Here is a 24,986-nt window from a genome sequence, read left to right on the forward strand (position 1 = left end):
CCAATTAGAATTAAGTGATACTCCATGTATGTACAATATGTCAAAATGCACTCTACTGTCATGTATATCTGAACAAAACTAATTTTTTAAAAAAGAGAAATATTTTATATCTGTGCTTTACACAGATGCCACTGGCTGCAAGCGGCTACTGAGCACTTGGAGTATGACCACGCAACTGAGGAAGTGAACTATGTTTACTTAAAGGTCCTCATGTTGCAGTGTGTGCCATATTGGAAAAAGCAGTCCCAGGTTGGAGCATGGTACTCACAGACAGGCCTAGAAGTGGGTGAGAACCATACCCGGTGCTTGCCTGGGCAGGAAGGGCTATGACTGGGAAGCAGGTGGGGCTCCAGGGTGGCAGCAGGTGCTAAAGGAAATTCATCTATCTAGCTAGCAATTTAAAGCAACACCTGCTGGGTTACAGACTTTATGTGCAAAGCTACAGGATTTCTGAGAAGAGTGTCTTAAAGTTTTTTTTTTTAATCTGTAAATTGCAAAAGTAATTTAAAAGAGCATTACAGAAAGATTAGTTACTAGAAGAGGGGGAAATCCCTCGAAATCCCACCACACAGTTTTGATCCTATTTACATATTTCCTTTCTATCTTACATAAGCATGTTTTTATTTCACATGCATACTTGTAAACTGCAATCTCCATAGGCATACATTCTGTATTCTACATTTTCAATTTATCATCAGTACTTTTCTTTCATTATATTCTTTATATTACTTTCAACATTTGCAAAATAGTCATTTTGACTACTCTCACTATAATTCATATAACCAATCTCCTTTTTTTTTTTTTTTTTGGTTTTTAGGATGTTTCCAATTTTCTTCAGAAAGATACTGGGATGTGTCCCAGTGCACATAACTCCAACACCATTTATTTGTGGGTAGAGTGGCAGAAGGAGTATGAGTTTTTTGGGGGTAGTGGGGTTGCTGGATTCTTTTTTATATATACTGGGGATTGAACTCAGGGGCACTCAACCCCTGAGCCTCAGCCCTATTTTGTATTTTATTTAGAGACAGGGTCTCACTGAGTTGCTTAGCACCTGGCTGTTGCTGAGACTGGCTTTGAACTCGTGATCCTCCTGCCTCAGCCTCCTGAGCTGCTGGGATTAAAGGTATGTGCCACAGCACCCGGCTAATGGGTTGCTGGATATTGCTTGGTAAGTGCTCTACCACTGAGCTATGCCCCTAGCCTGGAGCATGAACTTTGAAGGCAGACAGAAGGTTTAAATCCCAGGCCTTCACCCTTAGAAGCCATGTGAATTTCATCAAGATCTTTCATTTCCTGAGCCTCAACTTTCCCATCTATAAAACGGAAACAACAATACCTGCCTGTCCAGGTTGTTATCCGTACGGGACATTTGTAAAATGCTTCCTGCACTGCCCGGCACAGAGGAGACACTTTACTATTAACCATTGCCGTTGTTTATAAAAATGTATAATTATTTTTAGGAAGTTCAATTGCAGCTAGTTTTTATAGTCCAGTCAGAGTCTGAAGGCCTCTCCATTGCAAGACATTTCCAGATTCGTTTTTATGCTAATGAGCCCCATAGCCCAGCCCATCTGGTTGGGCCAGAATCCTGGTCAGCTTGAACACCGGCAGCTGAGGGTCCCTGCGGCCTTAGGGAAGTGGGGACTGTGGGGAAATTGGCGGAAGCTGCAGGAAGCTGCAGAAACACTAGGGAGGTGCACGGGGAGAGGCGTCCTTCACCCACCAATGGAATGCACAGTTCTCCCGTCAAGATTGGGCTCCCCAAGCTCCTCTCTGCCTGCGGTGATGGGTGGCCACCATGGAGAAGGTCAGAGGGAGGGTGGAGGAAGAACCCGGATGAAGCACCGGATTTGGAATTTGGTCCCTATTGTTGGTGGGAGTCCCAGTCCCAGCTCATCTACCACATACGAATCCCTGTCCCCAGGCCTGGAGCATCTACTAGAGCCAGATCCCATGTGGGGCGGCTCACATGCCCTACCTTATCCAATCACTGCGATGTCCAGGAGGTAGGTGGTGTTATTTCCATTTTTCAAGGAGGAAATTAGGGCTTCAGGAGACAAAGGCACAAGCTCATCTCAGTGCACCCCCAGCTTTGCAAACCATGAAGCCCTGGACAGATGGAATTCGTTATTATAGCCCTCTGGAGATCTCAGCTCATTCCCTGGAGAGTTCAAGAAAGTTCTTCTCGAGGATGGAAGAATTTATGGAATTTGACATACATATGTTGAGCACCTCTATAGGGTGAATGTATCTTCCTGATACTCCCATCTATAAAACAGAAATAACAATAGGTTAAAATCTTAACCCCCGGGGCCGGGGATGTGGCTCAAGCGGTAGCTCGCTCGCCTGGCATGCGTGTGGCCTGGGTTCGATCCTCAGCACCACATACCAACAAAGATGTTGTGTCTGCCGAAAACCAAAAAAAAAAAAAATTAAAAAAAAAATCTTAACCCCCAAGATGATAGGAGGAGGAGGCAGCGATTGGGAGAAGTTATTAAATCACCAGGGTTTCTTGGGATTCGTGTCCTCATAAGAGACGGCAAAGAGAAAGCTGGCCTCTTCTACCCACTGAGGACACAGGGAGAAGGTGCCGTGTATGAACCATGAATAGAACTCAGACGAGCCATCAGCTCTTCTAGGGCCTCGATCTAGACTTCTAGACACCAGGAGCGGGAGAAGTCGAGTTTCTGCTTCTTACAAGCCAACCAGTCCACAGTATTTTGTTATAATTGAATGAAGATACACCCGTCATGTGCTAGGGATGATTCCAGGTACCGAGGAGTCAGCTGCAAACCCCAGGGACAAAGTGTCCTCACAGAAGACACATTTTTTTGCATGGGAAAACTGACAGATAAACAACAAAGAAGTATGTGAAAGGTCCTGTGATGACGAGTGCAGGGAAGAAAAGTGAAAGAGGGAGGAGGAAGCACAATTTTATGTCCAAACGTCAGACAGGGCTCTGTGATGAGAAAGAAATCCGTCCAGACACAGGAGCCACAAAAAATGCAATCTCCATCAAGAACAGGAAATCCAGCAGGAGGCTGAGACAGGAGGAGCGCAAGTTAGAGGCCAGTCTGGGCAACTTAGTGAAATCCTGACTCAAAATAAAAACAAAAAGGGCTGGGAACGTAGCTCAGTGATAGAGCACTTGCCTAGCATGTGCAAGGCCCTGGGTTCAATCCTCAGTACCAAAAAGAGAAAATATAAGATTATAGCTCCAGTTCTAGCACAAGTTCTGGGTCCCAAGAGTGCTCATCAAATATTTGTTGAGTGAATGAAGAAATAGTCTCTGCCTCAACCCTGCTGGAGAAATGTCTGTTCGAGGACAGATATGAGATCTTGGATTCAGTTCCTATCAGCCACACTTAGGGAGAACTGTGTATATGTCAGGCACCTTGCCAGACTCCATGGCTGAAGTACAACCCCTCCCTGTAGGGATCTTCACTAGAGACAATGGTGGCATTTGCAACTTGACAGTCTAGAAGCCAAGGGAGCAATGAGAATAGGGGAAGAACAGGGGTTAAGTGTGAAGAGGAAGCGATTCAGGGTCAGCAAGGAATTCAGCAAGTGCAGCATCTGATTTTTTTTTTTGTTGTTGTTTAAGTACAAAAATAGTTAGTTCTGCTTTTTGGACTGGGGCTCGCTGACTCAGGGGTTCAAAGAGAATAGCATGAGGATAGGCGCAGCAAATGTCATCTGCAGCAGATGGTGATGCCCCAGAGACAGAACATGGCCTTGAAGATGCTTCCCTCCGCCGCCTCTGGCCCAGGAATCAAGGTCAGGGGCAGGCAACCAAGCTCAGTTCCCTGGGGTCCCGATCCCAGCCTCCCCAACCAGGCCAGCCCTTCCCGAGAACATCACCCTGGGTGCAACCTTGGAACTCTACAGCAGACTGTGTGTGAGAAGAATAACTCCAGCATCTGTTCTTAACCATTATTTCCATTCTTTGGGCTGCACTTTCTCAACCCTAAAGATGCTGGCTCGGCGTTTCCTTCAGCACTGACTGATTTGCCAGGCCTTTGTTCAGACTCACAAAAGGGAGGATGATTATTAAAAGAACAGATTGTGCATTCCATATTTACCCCAAATGACACTGCCTTGGTCCTCAAAATAACTCCAGGTCGCCTGAGTGGAACTTGCTTCTTTTTCATCTTGTTATTATGCAACTGTTTGCAGGGACCATCTCCATAGTGATATTATCAGCATGGGTCAGACTGCACAGCCAAACCCTTGGATTATTATTGGTTTCCCTTAATACCTTGGAACAGGACTTTTTTTTCTTTTCTTTTTTTTTTCTTAACCCCAAACCACTTCTTTCATTTCTTACAAGCCTTTGAGTTCTCAGCTGCAAATCTGCCAGCCTCCCTTTTTAATGGATTCCTAGCAATTAAAACCAAAGAGATGGTCCACACTGGGCTGAGGGTTTAAGTGTTTGGGTGGTTTCCAAATCCAGAACCACAGTTACCAGAAATCCCCTTTCCTTCAGATAAAACTTGGGTCAGAGTTTTAGGATGTTGAAAGAGGGACTAAGTAAACTTAAGAGTTTAAGTAAGGGACTTCGGTGTTTGGTCCAAGGAACATGGCGATAGATTTCAACAAATAAGCACAGCTGGTGTGGGGTGAGCCTTTAGCAAATACTTATCTTCTTGATTATTTTTTTTTCATAATCATCATCTTGGCCAAAAGCCTTTATTATAGCATTCTCATACAACATCACTGGGGTGATTGTGAATTTGTACAACTTTCCAATAGGAAACTTGGCAATGGATTGCAAAATCTGTGACAATGTATCCTTTCTTGGATTTAAAATTCGACTTGGGTACTAAGTAAACAATTAGGAATGTGAGTAGAGGGATACATACAAAGATGTTTATTGCTAATAGCAGTGGAAATTTGGAAATAACCTAACTGTACAACACTAGGGGATTGCTTAAAAAAAATCATGATACAATGGATACAGAGCCACCCTTAAAAATTATGCCTCAGGAGAAACCTTAATACTGTGTAAAATATTTATGATACATTGGTAGATAACAAAAAAACAGGTTACAAAAATGCATGCAGTACGATCCCATTTTTTGTAAAACATATATGTGCGCAATTGAAAAAAAAGACTAGAACTGGGTGCCATGGCACACGCCTATAATTCTAGTGACTCAGGAGGCTGAGGCAGGAGGATCACAAGTTCAGTGAGTCCCTAAGCAGCGTAGTGAGACCCTTTCTCAAAATAAAAAATAAAAAGGGCTGATGTTTTTATTCAGTAGTTAAATGCCCCTGGGTTCAATTCCTGGTACAAAAAAAAAAAAAAAAAAAAAGAAAAAGAAAGAAAGAAAAGAAAAGAAAGATTAGAAGTTAAAAATCTTGGGCTGGGTTTGTGGCTCAGTGGTGGAGCATTTTCCTAGCATGTGTGAGGCTCTGGGTTTGATTCTCAGCACCACATATAAATAAATTAATAAATAAAGTAAATGTCCATCAACAATGTAAAAATATTTTTTAAAAAGAATTTAAATAAATAACAGTGACTATATTGGGGATATTTTTATTGATGCTTTTACTTATAATTTTTCTTTTTTCCTTTTTGTGCTGGGGATAGAACCCAGGGCCTTGTGCAAGCTAGACAAATACTCTACTACTGAGCTACATCCCCAGCCCCTATCTATAAAGAGCATATATTATTGCAGTTGGGTGTTTAAAATGCTATTTTAAAATAGAACAATAAGCTTCCATCCATTTTAAAGTCATCTCTCTGGTGGTCCTCATGTGCATAGAATCTTATTCTAGGAGACTTCTTGCTCAAAGCTCATTAAAAAATAAAAAAAAAAAGAACTTTTTTTTTTTTAAAGCGAGAGTGAGAGAGAGAGAGAGAGAAGGAGAGAGAGAATTTTTTTTTTTAATATTTATTTTTTTTTAGTTTTCGGCAGACACAACCCGGGCTGCACGCATGCCAGGTGAGCGCGCTACCGCTTGAGCCACATCCCCAGCCCTCAAAGCTCATAAGATAAGAAGTGTTCACGATTTTTTATTGTGGTTTGAAGATAACATATGATGTGCATAGTACATGGGTCCCATAAATATTTAACAACCAGAGGTTTTCTGCCTTTTTGGAGATTAAGGGTAAGGATACACAAAGCTAGCAGGGCACTGTGAGGCACGCCTATAATCCCAGCAATTCAGGAGTTGAGGCAGGAGGATTGCAAGTTCAAGGCCAGCATCAGCAAGATCCTGTCTCAAAATTAAAAAAAAAGGGAGTGACTAAGATGTTATTATGTGTCATGACACACGAATAAACCAGTCAGGGTCACTCCAGGAGAACTGGGCTATCACAAAATAATCACACAAAGATAGAGAAATACCTTTTCCTTTGGATTCTGTGACGGCCCCTCTGACCCAGCTCCCACAAAGGAGGCAAGGCAGGCAAGAAAGAGAGCACACCTAGAACCTGGGTTTTATTGGGGTGGGCTGTTGGAAAAACCATGCAAAAGGTGTAGGATTACAAAGGAACAAGGAGGCAGCTGCCTCCAACCGGGTAACGCCCACTCCCAGAGCTACACCTTGCTATCCAAATGGAAGCAAGTCCATCTGCACTGCAGGGCACAATGTCCAGCACCTCTTTACTCAGGACTTAAAGGTGTGTGCATAGCTCCTGCTCAGGACGGCCCCTGACAATTATGGTTTGGATGTGAGTTGTCCCCCAAAAGCTCATGTGAGACAATGCAAGAAGGTTCAGAGGAGAAGTAATTGAGTTGTGAGAGTCTTAACTCAGTGAATTAATCTTAACTCAGCTGAAGGCAGATGAGGTGTGGCTGGAGGAGGTGAGGTATTGGGGGTGTGGCTTCGGGGTTTATATTGTGGAAAGTAGATCTCTCTCGATCTCTCTCTCTCTCTCTCTCTCTCTCTCTCTCTCTCTCTCTCATTCCTTCCTGATCATCATGTGAGCCGCTTTCCTCTGCCACACTATCCTGCCATGATATTCAGCCTCACCTTGAGCCCCGAGGAATGGAGTCTGCTGTCTATGGATTGAGACCTCTGACACCATGAGCCTCCCAAATCAACTTTTCCTCCTCTCCAGTTGTTCCAGGTGTGCCAGGGCTGAAAGGCAGAGGCCTCTGAGTTCTCTGCAGGACTGGGAAAAAAAAAAAAAAAAAAAAGATATGAAAAGCCAACAAAGACACATGGACAATGTAACAATAATACATTCCTCCTTATAAAATGGGAGGAATCCATTTGCTGTTTGGTTAACAACAGTGTAAAATTGTTGGGTATATGCTATTCACCTGTATTATGAATAGCGTAGTCTGTGCCGCCGGTTTATTGTCTATTTTGTTGAAAATCAAGAGCACACAGTAGGTATCATACTCACATTTTATAGATATGGAAGCAGGATAGGAGGAGGCTGGGTCAACTGTCCCATCACTGCCCAAGGGAAAAAGATGTCATTGCTCCGGTAGGAGAGGCATGGGACATAGTCTGCAGTTGGAATGGTGGAGCAGGAAGGATGCAGTGCATGAATCTAGACATCTAGGCCTGCCTGGTCCCACAGCCTTTTACCAGACTGGCAAACACTTAGGTTGCAGGCTGGAGAAAATGATAATAACCTTAACAACGCTCCTTTGAGTGCTTGGGGATGATGTTGACATAAAAAGGGAGGATTCCAGGTTGTCATTATATTCAACTCCCCGGGCTTGTGGGAAGTGGTGGAGGTTTTGCAGTAAGATATAGCAACAGAAGTGCCTGGGAGGAGTAAATTACATAGAACCTTGGAGTCTATCATCATCATGATCATCACTCACAACATCTAAACACCTCTTTGTTTGGGGCAAGGTGCAGGAGTCAAAAAAGCATGGGCTTAGGGATCAGACAGAAGTCCACGGACATGCTGGCTTGCCATGGCGGCAGCTATGTGGTCCTGTCCAACCTTGCTGTTCCCCCTTGAGCTACCTCTAGAGCCTTCACGCTTTCATGCTTAACGCTTAATTATTGTAAACATTTCTTGCTATATTGCGAGCTATTGTGGAGAGCTCCTTAGAGTTGCATCAGTCGGGTAATGCTAGCTGCTGTGATCACACACACACACACACACACTCACACACACACACACACACTCACACACACACACACACATACACACTCACACACACACACATACACACACACACACACATTCTCCATGGCTTACTAAAACGAAGGAGAATTTCCCCTCCCCCAAACACAGTGTGACTGGGTATTTTTTTTGTGTGTATTCTATCAAGGAAAGGAGTACAGTCTTCTTCCATCAAGGAGTCTTTCCTTCGATTCTCTGCATTTAGTTGGCTGATGAACAGATAGAGATGAAGGGAGGACATAATCAAGTCATGGCTATGCTGGGAGATGGCACATGTCACTTCCTCCCACACTCCATTGGTCAAAACCCAGTCACATGATTACAAAGGGCGTCACATGGTCTCAAGGGAGGCTGGGCAATATGAAGTATGTACCCAGAAGGAGCAAACGGAAAAGGTGACCATGTAACTGGTTAGTGCCATCCCTACCTGTATCAAGCACAGGTGTCGAGAGGCAGGGAAGGAACAGTCATCAAGGTTAGAGTCCAAGAGCCTGCAATGACAGTTATCCCAGGTGTCTGATAGAGAAAATTCTAGCAATCAGAATTTTTGGACAGATACAGGTTTTAAACTGTGCAAGAACTTTCAAGATCTCTGATCACCATGTCTGATCCTATCTGGCAATTTTAAACTGTCGCAAGGCAGCTCCTGTGTAATGGGCTCCATTACTACTAGCGGGGCTCTGAGCCTCTTCACCAACTTGCTCTGACCTCCCAGGCCCTTCCTTGTTCTTTGGTCTCATGCCAGACCAGGTATTCATCATCACTTCTTGGTTTTGACCTGTTTTTCTTTTTGACCACTATCTGGAGTCTTCCCGACTGCAATGACCTTGATTGCCTTAGATCCACAGGCTACCAGGTCTCGTCCAGTCCTGGAGTCAAAACTTCTTTTGCTGGGCTTTCCACTGGTTCCCTTGAACAGAAACTAAGGCTGATATTTGTGTTTATTCAGAAGGACTGGAACTTGTAGAGAATATCTTTTTTTTTTTTTTTTTTTTTTTAAGTAAAGTAAGTGTTCAAGTAGTGTTTTACATGGTTCTGAAATCTGCTTCTTAAATGGTATCATTGGAAGAGAAGAATTTTTTTTAAAACTGGTATCTTTTATAGCCTGAGAAATCTTTGCCAATTTGATGTCAATAAAATTTTCTCCTAGGAGTTTGATAGTTTTAGTTTATGTTTAGGTCTATGAGCCACTTTGAATTAATGTTTATGAATGGCCTGAGGTTAGGGGTCAAGATTTCCTTTCATTTTTCTTTTTCTTTTTTCTTTTTTTTTTTGGTAACAGATTTCCAGTTGCTCATTGTTCTAGCACTGTTGAACACTGTTCTTTCCCCATCCAAGTATGTTGGCACCTTTGTCTAGAATTATTTGACTCTATGTGTATATGTGGGTCCATGCTGGAACTACTCCACTGACCTACATGTTTATCCTTATACCAATATCTCATTGTTTTGATTCCATAGCTTCACTGTGTCTTGAAATTAGGAGGGGTAAGTCCTCTAACTTCTTTCCTCTTTTTCAAGATTATTCTGAATATTTTGGAGTCTTCACATTTCCATGTAAATTTTAGGATCAGTTTGTCAATTTCTACAGGAAAACTTGCTGAAATTTTGACTTTGCATTGAATCTATAAATCATTTTCAGACTGAACATCTTAACAATTTTGAATTTTCCAATCTGTAAATAGACTACATCTGTTTATTTAGATCTTTCGTTTCTCTCAGCTACATCTTCTAGTTTTCAGAGTATACAGGACTTGTTTATGTTTATTCATTCATGAATCCCTAAATATTTTTTATTTTTATAATAAATGGTATTGAAATATTTTAAAATTTCTGATTGTTAATTGTTTTGATCTTCTTTTTTCCTTTCCTTTTCTTCCTTAAAGAGATTAGGTCTTTAGCGCTGGGGCTGGGGCTTAGTGGTAGAGTACTCGCTTAGCATGCAGACCAGGGTTCAATCCTCTGTACCACCAAGAACAAATACCACCAGATGAGTCCTAGAGCAAAATAAGCCCTGGGAATACTCAGCAAGCATCCAAGAGATTAGGTCTTACTTAGCTGCCCAGGCTGACCTGAACTGCCTGACTTAAGCAATTTTCTTTCTTTCTGGGGGAGAGGGAGTACCAGGGATTGAACTCAGGGGCACTCAACCACGGAGCCACATCCCCAGTCCTTTTTTGTATTTTATTTAGAGACGGGGTCTCACTGAGTTGCTTGGGCCTCGCTAAATTGCTGAGGCTGGCTTTGAACTTGCAACTCTCCCATCTCAGCCTCCCAAGCCACTGGGATTATAGGAATGTGCCACGGGACCCAGGTTAAGCAATTTTCTTGCTACAGCTTTTTAAGTGGCTAGGACTGTAGACAGGCAGGTGCCACCAGGCTCACACCCCACTCTGATTTTCAATTCCAGCCTTTCTCTAAGTCCTGCCACTTCATGGACTGCTGTATCAGTTCTGCATCTGGTTGAGTTCCCTTCGGAGCACTGCAATGTCTGACTGGAATGAGAGGTGAGCGTGGGAGGAGTTGCCGGTGACGGTGTTTTGCATCCTGGATGACTGTGCTTGGAGTTTCTCTGGCTCACGATTTGACAGGCTTCATTTGTATTGTGCTGTGTCTCAGGAACTATGCTAATGGTTAGTGATATGGCTCATAGTCCCTGCCCTAGAAACCCACAGAGCAGTGGGGACAAGTGATCAGTAACAAGGTGTACAGAGTTTCCATGGGAATGCAGAACAGAGGGCCCACGCCTGGTTTCTGAAGTCACTGTGAGAAAGCTGTACCTGGAGAGGCAGCAGCTGCTCATCCTGAGCCCGAGAGGAGAGTCAGCCCGAGTGGCTACAGAGTCCAGCCCAACCCTGGTGGGTGGCTGGCTGGCCACGTCATGCACTGAACGTGAATTCTCTCAGATACACATGTAAAAACTGCAACAGCTGGCCCACATGTGAAAGGCCCTTCTACAGCTCACAGGGAGACCCCCCAGATGGACAAGATACAAACACTTCCGGCCCAGCAGAAGGCAGCTGTGAGTTCTCCAGGTACCTATTAGAAAAGCAAAAACAAAACCCTGAGATGATCATGTCTAACCTCAGGGTAAAGTACCCGCTTGGCACCAAAGCTTTGGGGCTGTGTTACAAAGAAGTGGATTGCTAGTGGTCTGTCTGCCTCCCCCTTTCTTGCTACACGTTCTTTCAAGATGCTGAGGGGTGGAAAAAGTTGAGCTAAGCTGTCTAGCTGAGGCCGCCTCCTCTACAAACCACACAGATTTCTGTCTTCAAAGGAAATCAGCTTTTTTTTTTTTTGTCAGCATCCAGTCCTACATAAGGTTCCAATGACCCAAAAGCGGCCTGTGAGCTTACCCAGATGCCTGTAGTGACCATGTTTCTTTCTTTTTTTTTTTTCTCCCTTCTTTCCTCTTCCGCATCACTTTCTTCTTTTCTTGGTGACAGCACCTGGTTTGCCCTATTGTCAAGGAAACAGTCCCCTCCCCCATGACCAGGACCTCATTTCTGCCAGCAGCTGGGGTGGCTCCTGAGAAGGCTACTGGTCATCGAAGCAGAGATGGTGGATGAGACTCTTAGAGAGTACGAAGACAGCACCAAGCAAGAGGAGGAGACAACCCGCTATCTGCTGCCAGGCCTGCAGCAACTCCATGATTATTCAGTGGTCCTGGGGAAGAGAAGGTGTGTGCAGGGTACAGAGAAGGTCGCAGACCAGGAGAGTCACGTGACGCCACAGACTCCAGCGGAAGGACGTGTGTCGAGGACGAGGAAGCGGCCAACCCTGTGGGACACTACCTCAGAGCCACAGGAGGTGAGGGCTGAGAAAGGCCTTTGTTGTCTGTGACAGGGAGGTTACCCGGGACCTTACAGATTCAGTCGGGGAGTGAGGGAAGGGGACGGGCAGTCACAGAGTGTCGGGAGGAAATACAGACGATTCTTCAGCTGGGCAAGGCAGGAGATGGGGAGTAGGCTAGAGAAACCGTGGGAATCCCAACATTTTTTTATTTTAAAAGAAAGTGAGGAGCCAGGCACAATGGTGCACGCCCAGAATCCCAGCAACTAGGGAGGCTGGGGCAGGAGGATCACAAGTTTAAGGTCAGCCTGGGCAACTCAGCCAGACCCTATATTTCAATAAGGGCTAAATAAAAAGTAAATAGGGCTGGGAATGTGGCTCCGTGGTGGAGCGCCCCTGGGTTCAATCTCCAGGATCATAACAGAAAGAAAGAAGATAGAAAGCACTGGGTCCCTAATCAGGTCAAAGGGCCATCCCTAAACCAACTGGTATGACCAAGGTTATATTTTGGCTTCAGTCAATCAGGATCCTTTCTTCTAGACCTGGGGGTGGACTCAACTCCATCCAAACTCCACACCTGAATATGAGGGGTTAAGTGTGGGAAAGAGGAGTTCGCACACCAGGGAGCTCCTCACCACATGGCATTCCTTCCCTCCTGGTACTCGCCAGGGTGACATCTTCTATGGTTCTCGAATAGCTCCAAAGTCGCAGCAATATATCTAAGACCATTTTAGATCATTGGGGATAGAGCTCAGTGGTAGAGCAGTTGCTTAGCATGTGGGAGGCCCTGTGTTTGATCGCCAGTACCACAAAAATAAATAATAAATAAATACCACTTCGAAACTATGATAAGACCGCCAACTCAGGAAGCAAGCCTATTCATCAGAGGTGATTTAGGAGCTCAGCAATCCAGAGGCCCTGGGATAATGCATTTATTAACCCAACAGTTCTAGCCATGGGACTTAACTGAAGGAGGAGAGGTTGGAATGACATTAGGAAGACTCTAGGTAATGCCCACTGTAATGTGTCTCTGTCAGCTGATGAGCGTCCACATACTGTGCAAAAGTGCTCAAGTTTCTGGGTGATGCTGTTTTATGGCTCAGGAGTTCCTTCCCACCCTGCCTCAGTTTGGGAAATCTTCCTGGGCACCTGCTATGTGTCAACTGCCATGCTTTGTGCTAGGGGTGTAACTTTATGTTTCACAGCTACATATGATCTGTTTGGTGGTTCTGTGAACACTGAGTCAGAAAGACCAAAGGTGAGGATGACCTCATCCACTTATCTGTGTGACCTTAGGCAAATTTCATCTATGCCTCAATGCTATCTTCTATAAAGCAATAATAATTGAAGTTCCTAGCTCAAAGGGTGGTTGGGAGGAGTCACTGAAATAATACACGACAAACGTTTAGCACATAGTAAGGGCTCATTAAAAAGTAGCCACCACTTCAGTAAACTTCTTGGTCTGTTTATAACATATAAATCCTAGCATATTGATACTATTATCATCTTCATTCACATTCCTTCACTGAGCACCTACTATGTTCTGGGTGCTGCAGATCCACAGTGACCAGAAGAAGATTTAAATACAGAGATGAGGGGATCAGAGAACTAAGCCTTCAGAAAAGAGGAACCATCAAGGGAAATTCCGAGGACATGTGAAGACCAGGAGAGATGGTGTTGGGAAGGCCAAGATTTGCATGTCAAGGAGGGGAGCCCTGGTTTCTGCAGTATGGAGTTCCCAGGTTAGCTTCAGAAGGGCAATGTCACTTTGTGGGCAGGTGGACAGAGAAGCCTGACCCCTGAGAAGAAACTGGAGACTCCATGGCGAATCAGCTCCTGCAGAGAACTCACAAGGTTGTGATGGGAAAGGGAGCCAAAAGGATGGAGAATTCCAGCAGAGGGACGGGCTCTGATGGACGTGAACCCTTCATTGTGAACAGGGGAGGTGAACGTGGGGGTGGGTGGGTGCAGAGATGACAGGGCCTGTCTGCTGGACTTGATTGTCTCTGTGAAGTGTGAGGCAAGGTCATCTGCTTGAAGGGAAGGAGGAGTGGAAGGAGGAGAGGAAGGGTATGCGGAGTTTAGTGTGGAGAGACTCTTAAAAAGAAACATGGGGTGGGCTGGGGTCGTGGCTCAGTGGTAGAGCACTTGCCTGGTGTGTGAGGCAATGGGTTCGATTCTCAGCACTGTGTATAAATAAATAAATAAAATAAAGGTCCATCAACAACTCAAAAATACATATTAAAAAAAAATTAATTTGGGACAGGCTGGGGTTGTGGCTCAGTGGTAGAGCGCTTGCTGGCACGTGTGAGGCACTGGGTTGGATCCTCAGCACCATATACAAATAAAATGAATAAAATAAAGATCTGCCAATGTCTAAAAAATAATTAAAAAAACATGAGAGAATTGCTGGGCAGGAGTGAAGCCTCACTTGAAATTTATGGACACCCACTTCTGTGGCAGCAGTCACTGTTAATTTTATTGAAATGTTGAGATGTGCTGATTTGTGGGGAAATCGGGGAATACCTGGGCTTCGCTAGGGTTGGGCAAGTTAGTTGAAAAGGGAGTGGGTAAAGAGTTTACGGCTATTTGCAAGGAAGTGAGTGTAACGGTCATTGAATACTTAGCCAGGACCCAATGAACCCAAAAGGGAAGGTAAGTCTGGCAGGGTCACAGGTTAACAGGTCTTGAGGAGGCTGAAGAAACAGTCGTATGCTGAGTCTTTATCAAAGGACATTAAGGTCAGATTTGAGGTCTTTGGGATTGTTTTCTGAGACAGTGTAATTATTGGTGAGGGTGAGCCCATGGGGGTGGGGACCCAGGAAGAGGGGAAGGAGACCCACTGGTAGGGAAGAAATCAGTGAGAAGTCAATAAGATTTCTGGTGAGGGGCTGGTGGTGGCTCAGTGGTGGAGCGCTTGCCTTACACGTGTGAGGCACTGGGTTCGATCCTCAGCACCACATAAAAATGAAGATATTGTGTCCAAGTACAACTAAAAAAAAATTAAAAAAAATATTTCTGATGAGTTCAGCTTATAGATGCCGAAGTCATCAAGCAAGGCAGAAGGGCAGGTGGAACCATATGACAGAATGAGTTTTAAGGGGGTTTGGGTTTTTTTTTTTTTTTTAATATTTTTAAGTTTTCGGCAGACACAACATCTTTGTTTGTATGTGGTGCTGAGGATCGAACCCGGGCCGCACGCATGCCAGGCGAGCGCGCTACCACTTGAGCCACATCCCCAGCCCGGGTTTGGGTTTTTTAAAGAGAGGGAGGAAACAGTATTCAAAATATTATCATGCCCACACCTCCCCACATCCCCTTTTCAACGCAGCCACGTTCAATGCCACAGGTCCCCGTGCTCACTGTAATAGCTGGTGGGTCTCGGGGAGGATCTGACCTACAGGCAGCCAATCTGTAGAAGGACCCATGACCTGTCACTGAACTGTCAATATGATGAGCTATGCCAACCAGATTTGGTCTTGGGAATCTCAACCATGAAACACATGAAGTTGTCATTTAATAGAAGCCAATGCAGAGAACAAAGGAGGGACAAAGCCACCAGGATGGACCCCATGTAGAATAAGGGAACAAGACTACATGAAGCTGAGGATGCTGGTTAGTAGAGGAAAAAGGAGCAGAGGCAACAAAAGAAGTAGAAATGGGGCCGTGGGCAGAGGTGGTGTTGGGTGCTGAGCCCTCTCATAAGGTAAACCTAAACTTTCAAGTTTTTGAACACGAAAGCAACATGATCAGACCTGAGTTTATGAGTGTGGATTCCGCTCCCAGATTGTCTAGCACTGAACTCATTAGCTGTGTGATCTGGGACAAGTTATGTAATCTCTGTGCCTCATTTTCCTCATCTGTAGAATGGGAATAATAATGTAATGCCCCCTTAGGGTTGTAAGGACTAAGTGAGAAACTACACACAATGAACTTTGAACCATAAGGCTTCCTTTTGATCCCGTTTTCTTGTTTCTTAAATAATTGAAACTAATTTCAGAAAATTTTCCCTTGGGCCTACTTTTCCTTCTGGGATGGGGTCTACCTTCTCTTGGTTCTCTCTACTCTGCCCCAGGGACAATTTTTTTTTTGGTCTATCTTTTGGTCTCTTCTGTCTACATTCTTTCCCTATGTGAACTCATCCAGCTATCTTGTGCTTTTAAATACCTTTAAATGTCATTTCCTGACGGGTTCTTTCCAGTTTAACCCTAGCTCTGACTGCTTCCTCAACCCCAGACTTCCATATCTGGTCACTTACTGGATATCTCCACTGAAGCCTCCAATAGTCATCTCCAAAATAACTTGCTTCAGGGCTGGGGTTGTGGCTCAATCATACAGCGCTTGCCTAGCATGTGTGAGGCACTGAGTTCGAGTCTCAGCACACATACAAAATAGATAAAATAAAGGTCCATCAACAACTAAAAAATATTAAAAATAACTTAAGCTTGAGTTGAACTCATACTCCCTCTTCCCCGAAAAAACTTTGTTCCCTCTACAGTCTCCATTCAGTAAACAGCAAATCTTTCCAGGGTTGATTCAGCTTAAAAACTCAGCATCCTCCTGGACTTCTTCCTACTTCTCACTTATCACCAATACATCAGCAACCATCTAGAATACTTTGGAGGGGGAGGCTTCTTGCCTCTTCCAATGCTACTCCCCTGGTGGAAGCCACCTTCATCTCTCTGCTGTATGACCTTGAGCAAGCTCCTTTTCTGAGGGCCTCTGTTAGGAGGATTCAATGAATTGTTATTTGTAAAATGCTTCACAGTGTCTATTATATAGGTAGACATTTAAAATAAATGTCTACACTATAGAAATAGCTTGCTAAGGCCCCAGTCCCCCTACAGTCCATCGAGAACACAGCAGCTGCACGATCCTTTTGGAGCCCAGGTCAGAGCTGGTCACTGCTCTGCACTTGAGCTCCTGCCACCCTCTGCTTACCAGACCAAGGCTGTCCCCTCTGGCCGCCTTACAAGGTATGTGCGCCTCTACTAGTCACATGGCCCTTCCTTTCAATGGGTTACTTCCTAAGTCAGACCCTCCTTGCCACCCCACAAACAGCCACACTGTGCTAGCCTGCCTACCTGCTCTCTCACTGATTTTTCTCCACACCTCTAACCATCCTGGACATTATCCGTTCTTGGTAGCTGACTGTCCCCCAGTCAGCATTCAAACTCCATGTCAGGGGCTGGGGATACAGGTCAGTGGAAGAGCAAGCCCAGAATGCAGGAGGCTCTGAGTTGAATCCCAGTGGCAACCCCCCAATAAAAGCTCCACACCAGCACAATCTGTTTTGTTCCTGACTGTATCACCAGAGCCTAGCACGGAGCCTGGCACACAGGTGCTTGATAAATACTGGTAACAACTTACTAAGTGCCAGTCCCTTCTCTGAACTCTCTTTTAATATTTCCTTTTTAGTTGTAGTTGGACACATACCTTTATTTTACTTTATTTATATGTGGTGTTGTGGATCGAACCCAGGGCCTCGAATGGTGTTATCACTGAGCCACAACCCCAGCCCCTTCTCTGAACCCTTATAATCCCATCTATACCATTCTTTATATGTCGGTGGCTTCACACATTATGCAAGCTTTATGAACTCATTTATGAGGTTACTGTCCCCTCAGAGGTGATCTGATTTGATTCCAAAGAGGGCAAGAAAGTCAGGGAGAGTTGGTATTACTAGCAGGATTTACTTTCCAGGTCTCCTGCATTCTAAACCAAGCTCAACAAATATTTGCTGAATGAAGAGAGGAAAAAGAAGAAAAAAAAAAATTCTGAGCTACTGTGTGGAGGAAGGCAGTCCCATAGAGCTGAATCTCTGTAGCAAATGTTGCATATGACCTAGTATTTATTGAGCCCACATTTCTAATCTCTTTACCTGTGTCATCATAACTACCCTGTCGCAGGTAGGACAGCAATCTATGTCTTATTCACCTCTATCATCTTTTAGTGCCTAAAACAAGGCCTGGTATATATATATATATATATATATACATATATATATATATATAATAGGTGTTCAATAAACGGTGCAGCCCCAAACTCTTTGATTCTGGAGACCAGGTTCAGGTGCAGTGCTGGGCTCCAGGTCCCACGGGGCCCCACCGGTAGCAGGCGGCAGCGCTGGGATTCCATGTCAGGTTCCACTCGCGGCGCTCTCTCTCGGAGTTGGGCTGGGCTGGGCTGGGCTGGGTTGGTCCGCGGTCTTCACCAGTTCCGGGTCCACTGACGGCGTGAACGCGTGCATCGGGTGGGGCGCTGAGGGACAGTCCCCTCCCAGCCTAGTACCTTCCGCATCTTCGCCTGGGGGTTCTTCGGGCGGGTGAAAGCGGTCCGTCTGCAGCCCCGAGCTATGCAGCCACTGACTAGGGGGCCTGAGCATCGCAGCCGCAGGTGACCCCAAGTCCCCGGCCCCCAGCCCGGCGCCTCGCCCCGCCCGCAGGCCCCGCCCCCGCGCGCCCGGCCGGCGCTCCGCCCCCCGCGCCGCGCTCCATACTTGGCGATCGCCGCGGCCCCGCGCGCTCATTGGCCGGGAGCTGGCGGCGTGGGGGGCGGGCCCGGGCCCGGGCCGGGGCGGGGAAGGAAGGTGGCGGCGGCCCGGCGAGGGGGGAGGGGGGCGCTGACCCGGATGTTCACTCCTGGGCACCCGGGGAAGTGGAAGCGCCGGGCCCTGCTGCTGGGGGGAGAGCCACAGACGCCGGGACCGGGACCGCCGCCGCCGCCGCCACCATGGTAAAGGCCCCTCGGTCCCGCCCGCGAGCTCGCGTCCCCCTGCCCCACCGAACCCCGGCTCCGGAGGGTGGGTTCCCGGAGTGGGGGAGGGGCGGGGTCCCGGGCCCTGGGTGCACACCATCCCTCCGGCCCAGGAGGGGCTGCGGGCCGCCTGGGTGGCCGGTGACTTTGCCGCCCCCGCCCTAGGTTCCACCTGGAGTCCTACTCTCCCCCTGCAAGTCCAGGAGAGTCTCCCCCAGAGCCCAGGCTGGACCCTCCTTCCCCCATGAGCCAGGCCAGGGACCCCCTCCAGTGACCCAGCCATGGTCCCCCTTCTTCTTCCCCTGGCCCGAGCTGGGCCCTCTACCCGGGCCCCTGCGGTCCACGCCATTCCGTCGCTTCTCCCTGCCTTGGCCCAGACTAGGCCCCCCTCCCCTCACACTCCTTCCCTTCTCCGTGGCCTCAGTCCGTACCCGCGACAGCCCTTCTTCAAGTGACCTGAACCTAGATTTGTTTCTCTTCTCGCGCATAATTCTTCTTTTTCCTCCTTGGTCTTCAGTGTGGACCGCTCCTCCTCTGCTGTGGCCCCCTCTTGGGCCTCCCTGCCCACAGGACCCCTCGATCAGGTTTCCCGGACTTCTCACCACTCTCAACGTAGCCTGCGTCAGCCCCCCTCTGTCCCCGGCCTTACCTTCCCATCAGGGACCTGCCCCGACCCTGGTGGCCCCTCCCCTTCACCTCCAGTGCCCCTTCTCAGCAACCTCTTGGAAGCCGGGGAGACGGGGACGAACACCCCGGTCGGGGTGGGGGTGCCATCCCTTTTGGGGCTTCAGGGTTGCCTCTTCTGGTGAGCGAGCCAGGGAGGGAAGGATGGACATCTGTGTGCCCGGAAGGCAGCGCCGGGCCCTTCCCGCGGCCGCCGATTCAGTGTGATGCTAGAGCGCGCCCCAGCCCAAGTGGGAGCAGAAGGGTGAGGGTTGGGGAGCCCACCGGATTGGGATGAACGCACAATCCCCCTTGTGAGGCCGCAGCCCTCGGGGAGCCACCGGGCTCAGAGCTCAACATATGGCCTGGACACAATGCACCCTAGCAGGCGCAGCCTTCCTTTCCCCCTAAACTGTCAGCTTGTAAGGGTTGGAACTGCTGATTATGGAGGTGCTTCGGATCAGGTGAGCAAAACTTGAAGCAGAGATCTAGCTTCACTCGTGGTGTTTGTTTTGGTAATGAAGGCAGGCGATATGGGCTCTAGGCAGCAGGCTTCACACAGGCCCCCACAGGTAGGCCTGCCACTTAACCAACTGTGGAACCCTCTGTAGGGGAGACCCAGGTTGAAGGGTCAGAGGTCTTCTGCCTCATGTGGTCAAGGAAGCTTTGAAGAAGGAACTGTCAAGAGCTAAGACCATCCACCTCCTGCAACAGGGTCCTGTGCTGGTGCCTCCTGTCCAGTGCAGGCAGTTATTTGCATGTGAACTTTGGGCCCCAAATGGTTTTGAGGATCTCAGTTCCTTGTTTAATCAAAGGATGTTGCTGTAGAATTAGGGTGACTAATTCAGACCGGCTTAGTTTTTTTTTTGATGCTTTTCTTTATATTGATTAAAAACAGAGGCGTTGTCATTTTTAATACTATTGCTACAGGCTGAAACCTGGCCTATGGGGGGGTGGGCCTGGCTCCCAGCTTGACCAAGAAGGATTTGTCGGGGATAGTTTTGGGTGAGGACTTTAACTGAAGTTTTCTAAATGTGCTCTCGGGGCAAATCAAGGGAGGATGGGTGGAGTGGCCAGATGGGGTGCTCAGGGCGGTAGATCAGATAGGGAGGGGCAGTTCTCTGAGTGTGATGGAAAGTGCCAGTAATGACCCAGGAAGAGCATATGACAAAGAGTCCTGGCCTTGGCTCTCATCTGATAATCTGAAAAGACTGGAAGGGGTGGAGGAGAGGGCCTACCTTGTGCCACCCACTGCGTCACCTGAGTGAGCTTATTTAATCCAGATTTGGGTATATGCTGTCCCCATTTTACAGGTGAAGAAGCTGAGGCTCAGAAGGAGGAGTCACATTCAGGGCATTGCTATGTCAGTGGAATAACATCTGGCCAGTTCTAAGCTGTGTTTTTTCCCATTGTACCAAGCTGCTTATATGTCCAAAGATATAACGAAATTGTTTAGAAACATAATGATGGGATGCTCAAATGTGGCAGGGGAGGAGCAGCATTCATGGTCTTTGGATCATGTGCTAGATTCTTTACATAGAAAGTCTTATTTAATAGAGAAGTCATGTGGTCATTCAGGCAATTTAGTGTGGGCCAAAACCTGAGCGCCTTGGGGGCCAGGATTTTTGTCTTGTGTTTTCCATGGCTGTATCCCTCCCTGTAGGCCAGAACAGCATCTGGCCGTGAGAGAAATGGTTTGGAAAGCCGGGTGCATTGGCCTGTGTCTGTAATCCCAGCTAATCCCTGCTACTTGGGAGGCTGAGGCAGGAAGATCACTAGTTCAAGGCCAACCTGGGCAGCATAACAAAATGCAAAGCCCCATCTCAAAAGAAAAGAAATGACTTGGAATATGTCTGTGTTCATGTTTGTGAACTTAAGTCACTTGGATTTCATATTCATGTCTTTCAATAACTTGTTCTTGGTGTCCTGTAGGCTCACAAATAGTTTCTGACTGCTTATTTTTAAATTTATTCCCTATTTATATAAGCTGATAAATCAGTATAGATAGTTGGGACAGGACGGAAGTGGTAGTGTGGGTCTGCATCAGAGACAAATGAATTAGACCAACATGGTCCTGCCCGCCCCCCCTTCACTGGTGGGGATTGAATCAAGGGGTCACTTGCATGTTAGGCAACAGCTCTGCTGCTGAGCTACATTCCTAGTCCTTAATTTTTTTTTTCTTCATTTTGAGATGGCTGGCTAAGTTGTTCAGGCTGGCCTTGAACTTGCTGCAATCCTTCTTCCTCAGCCTCCTGAGTAGCTGGGATTATAGGCAAGAGACACCAAGGCCCAGCTTTTCAGTAGTCTTGATATTAGAAAAAACAGATCTCAGTTTTCCATTGAGGAAAATATGGGTTTGAGAATCTAAAATGCATTTGATTTGGGGGTGAATTCCATGGTTTTTGTTGGCATCAGTTTCACCTTCCTTGTTAAGAATGTATAGGCAAATGGAATTTATTTTCATTACCTTAATAGGTAATAATCTTACCACTGTCCCTAAGTGCTTTGCAGTTTCAAAGCACTTTTCCTAACACAACTGTAGCTTCTAATTTAGGGATTATTCTGAGAGCTATAATTCTGTACTTGATAGTAGGGCTGGAGGGGGCCACTCTGGAATTGTCATGCCACCCAGAGGTGGTTTTGCCTAACAGGACCTGATAGGAGAAGCCCTTCATATTATTACAAGGTAAAGCAATAGAGTTGATACTTGTCTTGGTGGTCTTCTGGTGTGGATAAGATACATAGTTGTATTCAGACAGTCCTGTTAAAGCTGGCCACTTTTTTGGTGAAATGCTTCTGAAAGTAGCCAAGAATCAATAGTTTGAGAATAAGAAGATGATAAGCCATGCTTTTGAAGCAGATCTCCCTATTTATAGAGAAGTCCTACATTTTTACATTCTATGGTGGCGGGGGGGAGGACAGATAACTGATGGCACAGGGATATGGTAGCAGGGCAGGTATATGACTATCCTGAATCCTGCTGTCAGGCTGGGAGATTTTACTGTTGGCAGATACAGAGGTGCGGCGGTGTGGGGGGGCCTGAAGTATGTATGTGTGAGGTGGCTACTCTGTGCTGCTTATGTGCCAGCGATGAGCAGGATAGACAAGGCTATGCACCCTCACAGCTTCCACGTTGGGGGGTTGATCTCTGTCACTCTTACTTACGTAAAGTTTAAGGAGGAAAAGCCCTGTTTAGTGTAACTGCAAGCACATGAGCATGAGCTATGACAGGAAACAAGATAAGGTTGGGGCTTGTGCCAGGCTCCAGTCCCAGGCATTTTGGGGTGTGTCTGCTCTTGGGTCTCCCATTGCAGTGGAAGTGAATTGCAGATGCTTGCAATTGGTTCCTCTGCACATCTCACATACTCTGTCACCAGATGTGCAATCTCGTAGTGCTGCGGAAGTCCCACCCTTCCAGCCTGGTCTCTGCCATTGACTGAGGATCTGCTGTGATCCAGGTTATAACTCAGTCCCTGTTTAACTTAACAAGGAACCTGAAGCTCCAGGGGTTGGGTGACCAGTGTGAATGGCAGGCGTGGGATTCAGATCTGGGGCTACTTGATTACTGTGCAGGACTGTGAGGCAGGGCCCACAGTACAGGATCTTATTCCATTCCCCTTGCTGCAGGTCATTCCAGTAAGGGTGGGATCTGGAAACCTGAAGGATGGCACTGCAGGAGCACCTGTGTTGGAACCAGCTAAAGCAATGCCATTCCCAGACTTGGGCTTTTACAGGTTAATATTTCCATGTGAGGAGGTGGAGACTTCACATTGGCTACTCTGCTGCTTATGTACCATGGACTCAGTGATGAGCAAGACAGAGAAGCGTGTGTGCCCTCCCAGCTTCCATCGCTTGGGGTTGGTCATGTCATTGTGCTGGGTGCTTTGGCCCCCTGGATCATGTGCCAGCCGTGAGTAGGATAGACAAGGCTATGCACCCTCACAGCTTCCACGAGCAGCCAGTGAGGAAGGCTCAGCCTTAGGTGGGAGGCAGCATAGTATAAGAAGTTATACTTGGAGTGCTTCCTTATGAGGAGGATTAAATGAGATAGCATGTCAAATGATTTGACTTTACCTAGTGCCCATAATTGTGTAGAGAGTAACTTATCATCATGGTGGCAGATAAGGTGCAAAGAAGCATGTGGTTAGTCCCCCTGTAGCTAATGGAGGAATTGGGTTTTTCGACTCTAGACCCTGGCCCCTTGCCTGCACTCCTTACTACCAGCTGAAGGCTCTTTGAAGTGTGCTTAACTTTGGGCTGGGCTGGGCTTTGAACAGAGATCTTCATTAATTGAGCTTAAGACTTTGCATCCACAAAAGATAGTATTCCTTGAGCCGAGCATGCGCTCTTCTCAGTCCGGTGCTGTGTCTGTGCAAATGGGGCCTCTTTTAAGTGGAGGATCCTTGCCCTTTTCCAGTCTTGGAAAAAGAAGAGCAAGACTGGGGCAGAGCAGATGAGCTGTGTGAGAGGAGGGGCCCTGTCTGCCGCACCTTGCACTGGCTACCTGTCACTATTAAGTGCCTCATCAACCCTGAGTCGATGAGGATGAAGCTGAGAAGGGGCTGCCTTTTCTCTTCCCGCCTGTGATACAGGACATGGGCTTTGGAGGAGGGCATCTGTGAACTGAGTCCTGTCTGCCACTGAAGATCCCATCTCCCTTAACCTCGGTTTCTTGAACTGCAGTGTGAGGATATCATTTTATAAGGATACTGGGAAAAGGAAATTGAAAACTTTAATGTCCTTAATCCAGCCTGGCACATGGTATTAACAGCGGTTATTACTTGTCTTATTCTGCGTCCTCTAGTGTAAGGGACACGAGTAGAAGATATAATCCCTAGCCTCTAATTCAGGGGGTGGGGGGGCAAGATGAGCATGAAAAGTGAAGTGCGGCCCGAAGGAAGCACAAATGGAAGGGGCTTGTGAAGGGCTGTGTGCATGTAGGCGAGGTTAGTGTTCTGCCTCCTCCAGGGATTGCCACCCACCCGTCCCCAGCCAGCTTGAGTGCTGGGCCTGAAGCTCTGGCAGACCTTCAGGCAGAGGATGAGGTGGGGCACAGTGAGAGTCCACTCCACAAAAGCCAAGGTCAGGGGCCGGGTTAGCCTTGTGAGTCTGAGGATGGCAGAGTAGACCAGAGTGAGGGAGTGCGAAGCCTGAGTTGCTAAGCTAAGGAGTTTGCATTTGATCTGGGACAGTGTGGAGCCAGTGACATTTTTGACAGGGCAGGTAGAAATTTGAGGAGGTGGCAGAGTAGTGGTATTTTAGGAAGAGTCCTCTTGCTGTGGCATGCAGGAAGGACTAGGGAGGTGAAAGAGACCGGAGGGAGCAGGCATTCTTGGCCATCAGCCTGTGGGGTTATGTGGGCTCTGGTCCCTGTGGCTGTGGGCTTGGAAGGGAAGGAATAGGGAGAGAGAGATAAAGATAGGAGGCAGAGTGAGACACAGAGATTTGCCACCTCTGGATTGAGGAGCATGCTTCTGCCCCCAGTGCTCCCTTGTGTAGACATTCTGATTGGACAGTTTATCGTGGACACACAGCTATTTCTGGTCAGTTTAAATCCTAGATAGTGGTGCCTGCGAAGGCTTGATATCCCATTAACAACTGAATGGGGATTCCAGCCTGGATAGCCCAGTGATCAGCCAGATGCCAGCTGGCTCGTATCTGCCAGTTTCGCCATG

At 47.0% G+C, this 24,986-nt stretch overlaps 1 protein-coding gene across 2 annotated transcripts in view; it reads left to right on the forward strand.

Moving 5' to 3' along the window:
- The first annotated feature begins 18,526 nt into the window (after positions 1-18,526).
- Positions 18,527-24,986, forward strand: part of Capzb (capping actin protein of muscle Z-line subunit beta) — a 112,216-nt gene continuing 105,756 nt past the window's right edge. For both annotated transcript variants that reach the window (XM_076861135.2, XM_076861134.2), the window contains exon 1: positions 18,527-18,627. In XM_076861135.2, coding sequence (XP_076717250.1) covers positions 18,625-18,627 — 3 coding nt within the window. In that variant the 5' untranslated portion in view covers positions 18,527-18,624. The remainder of the gene's footprint in view (positions 18,628-24,986) is intronic.

The sequence above is a fragment of the Callospermophilus lateralis genome, chromosome 7, assembly GCF_048772815.1.
Source record: "Callospermophilus lateralis isolate mCalLat2 chromosome 7, mCalLat2.hap1, whole genome shotgun sequence".
Lineage (NCBI taxonomy): Eukaryota > Metazoa > Chordata > Mammalia > Rodentia > Sciuridae > Callospermophilus > Callospermophilus lateralis.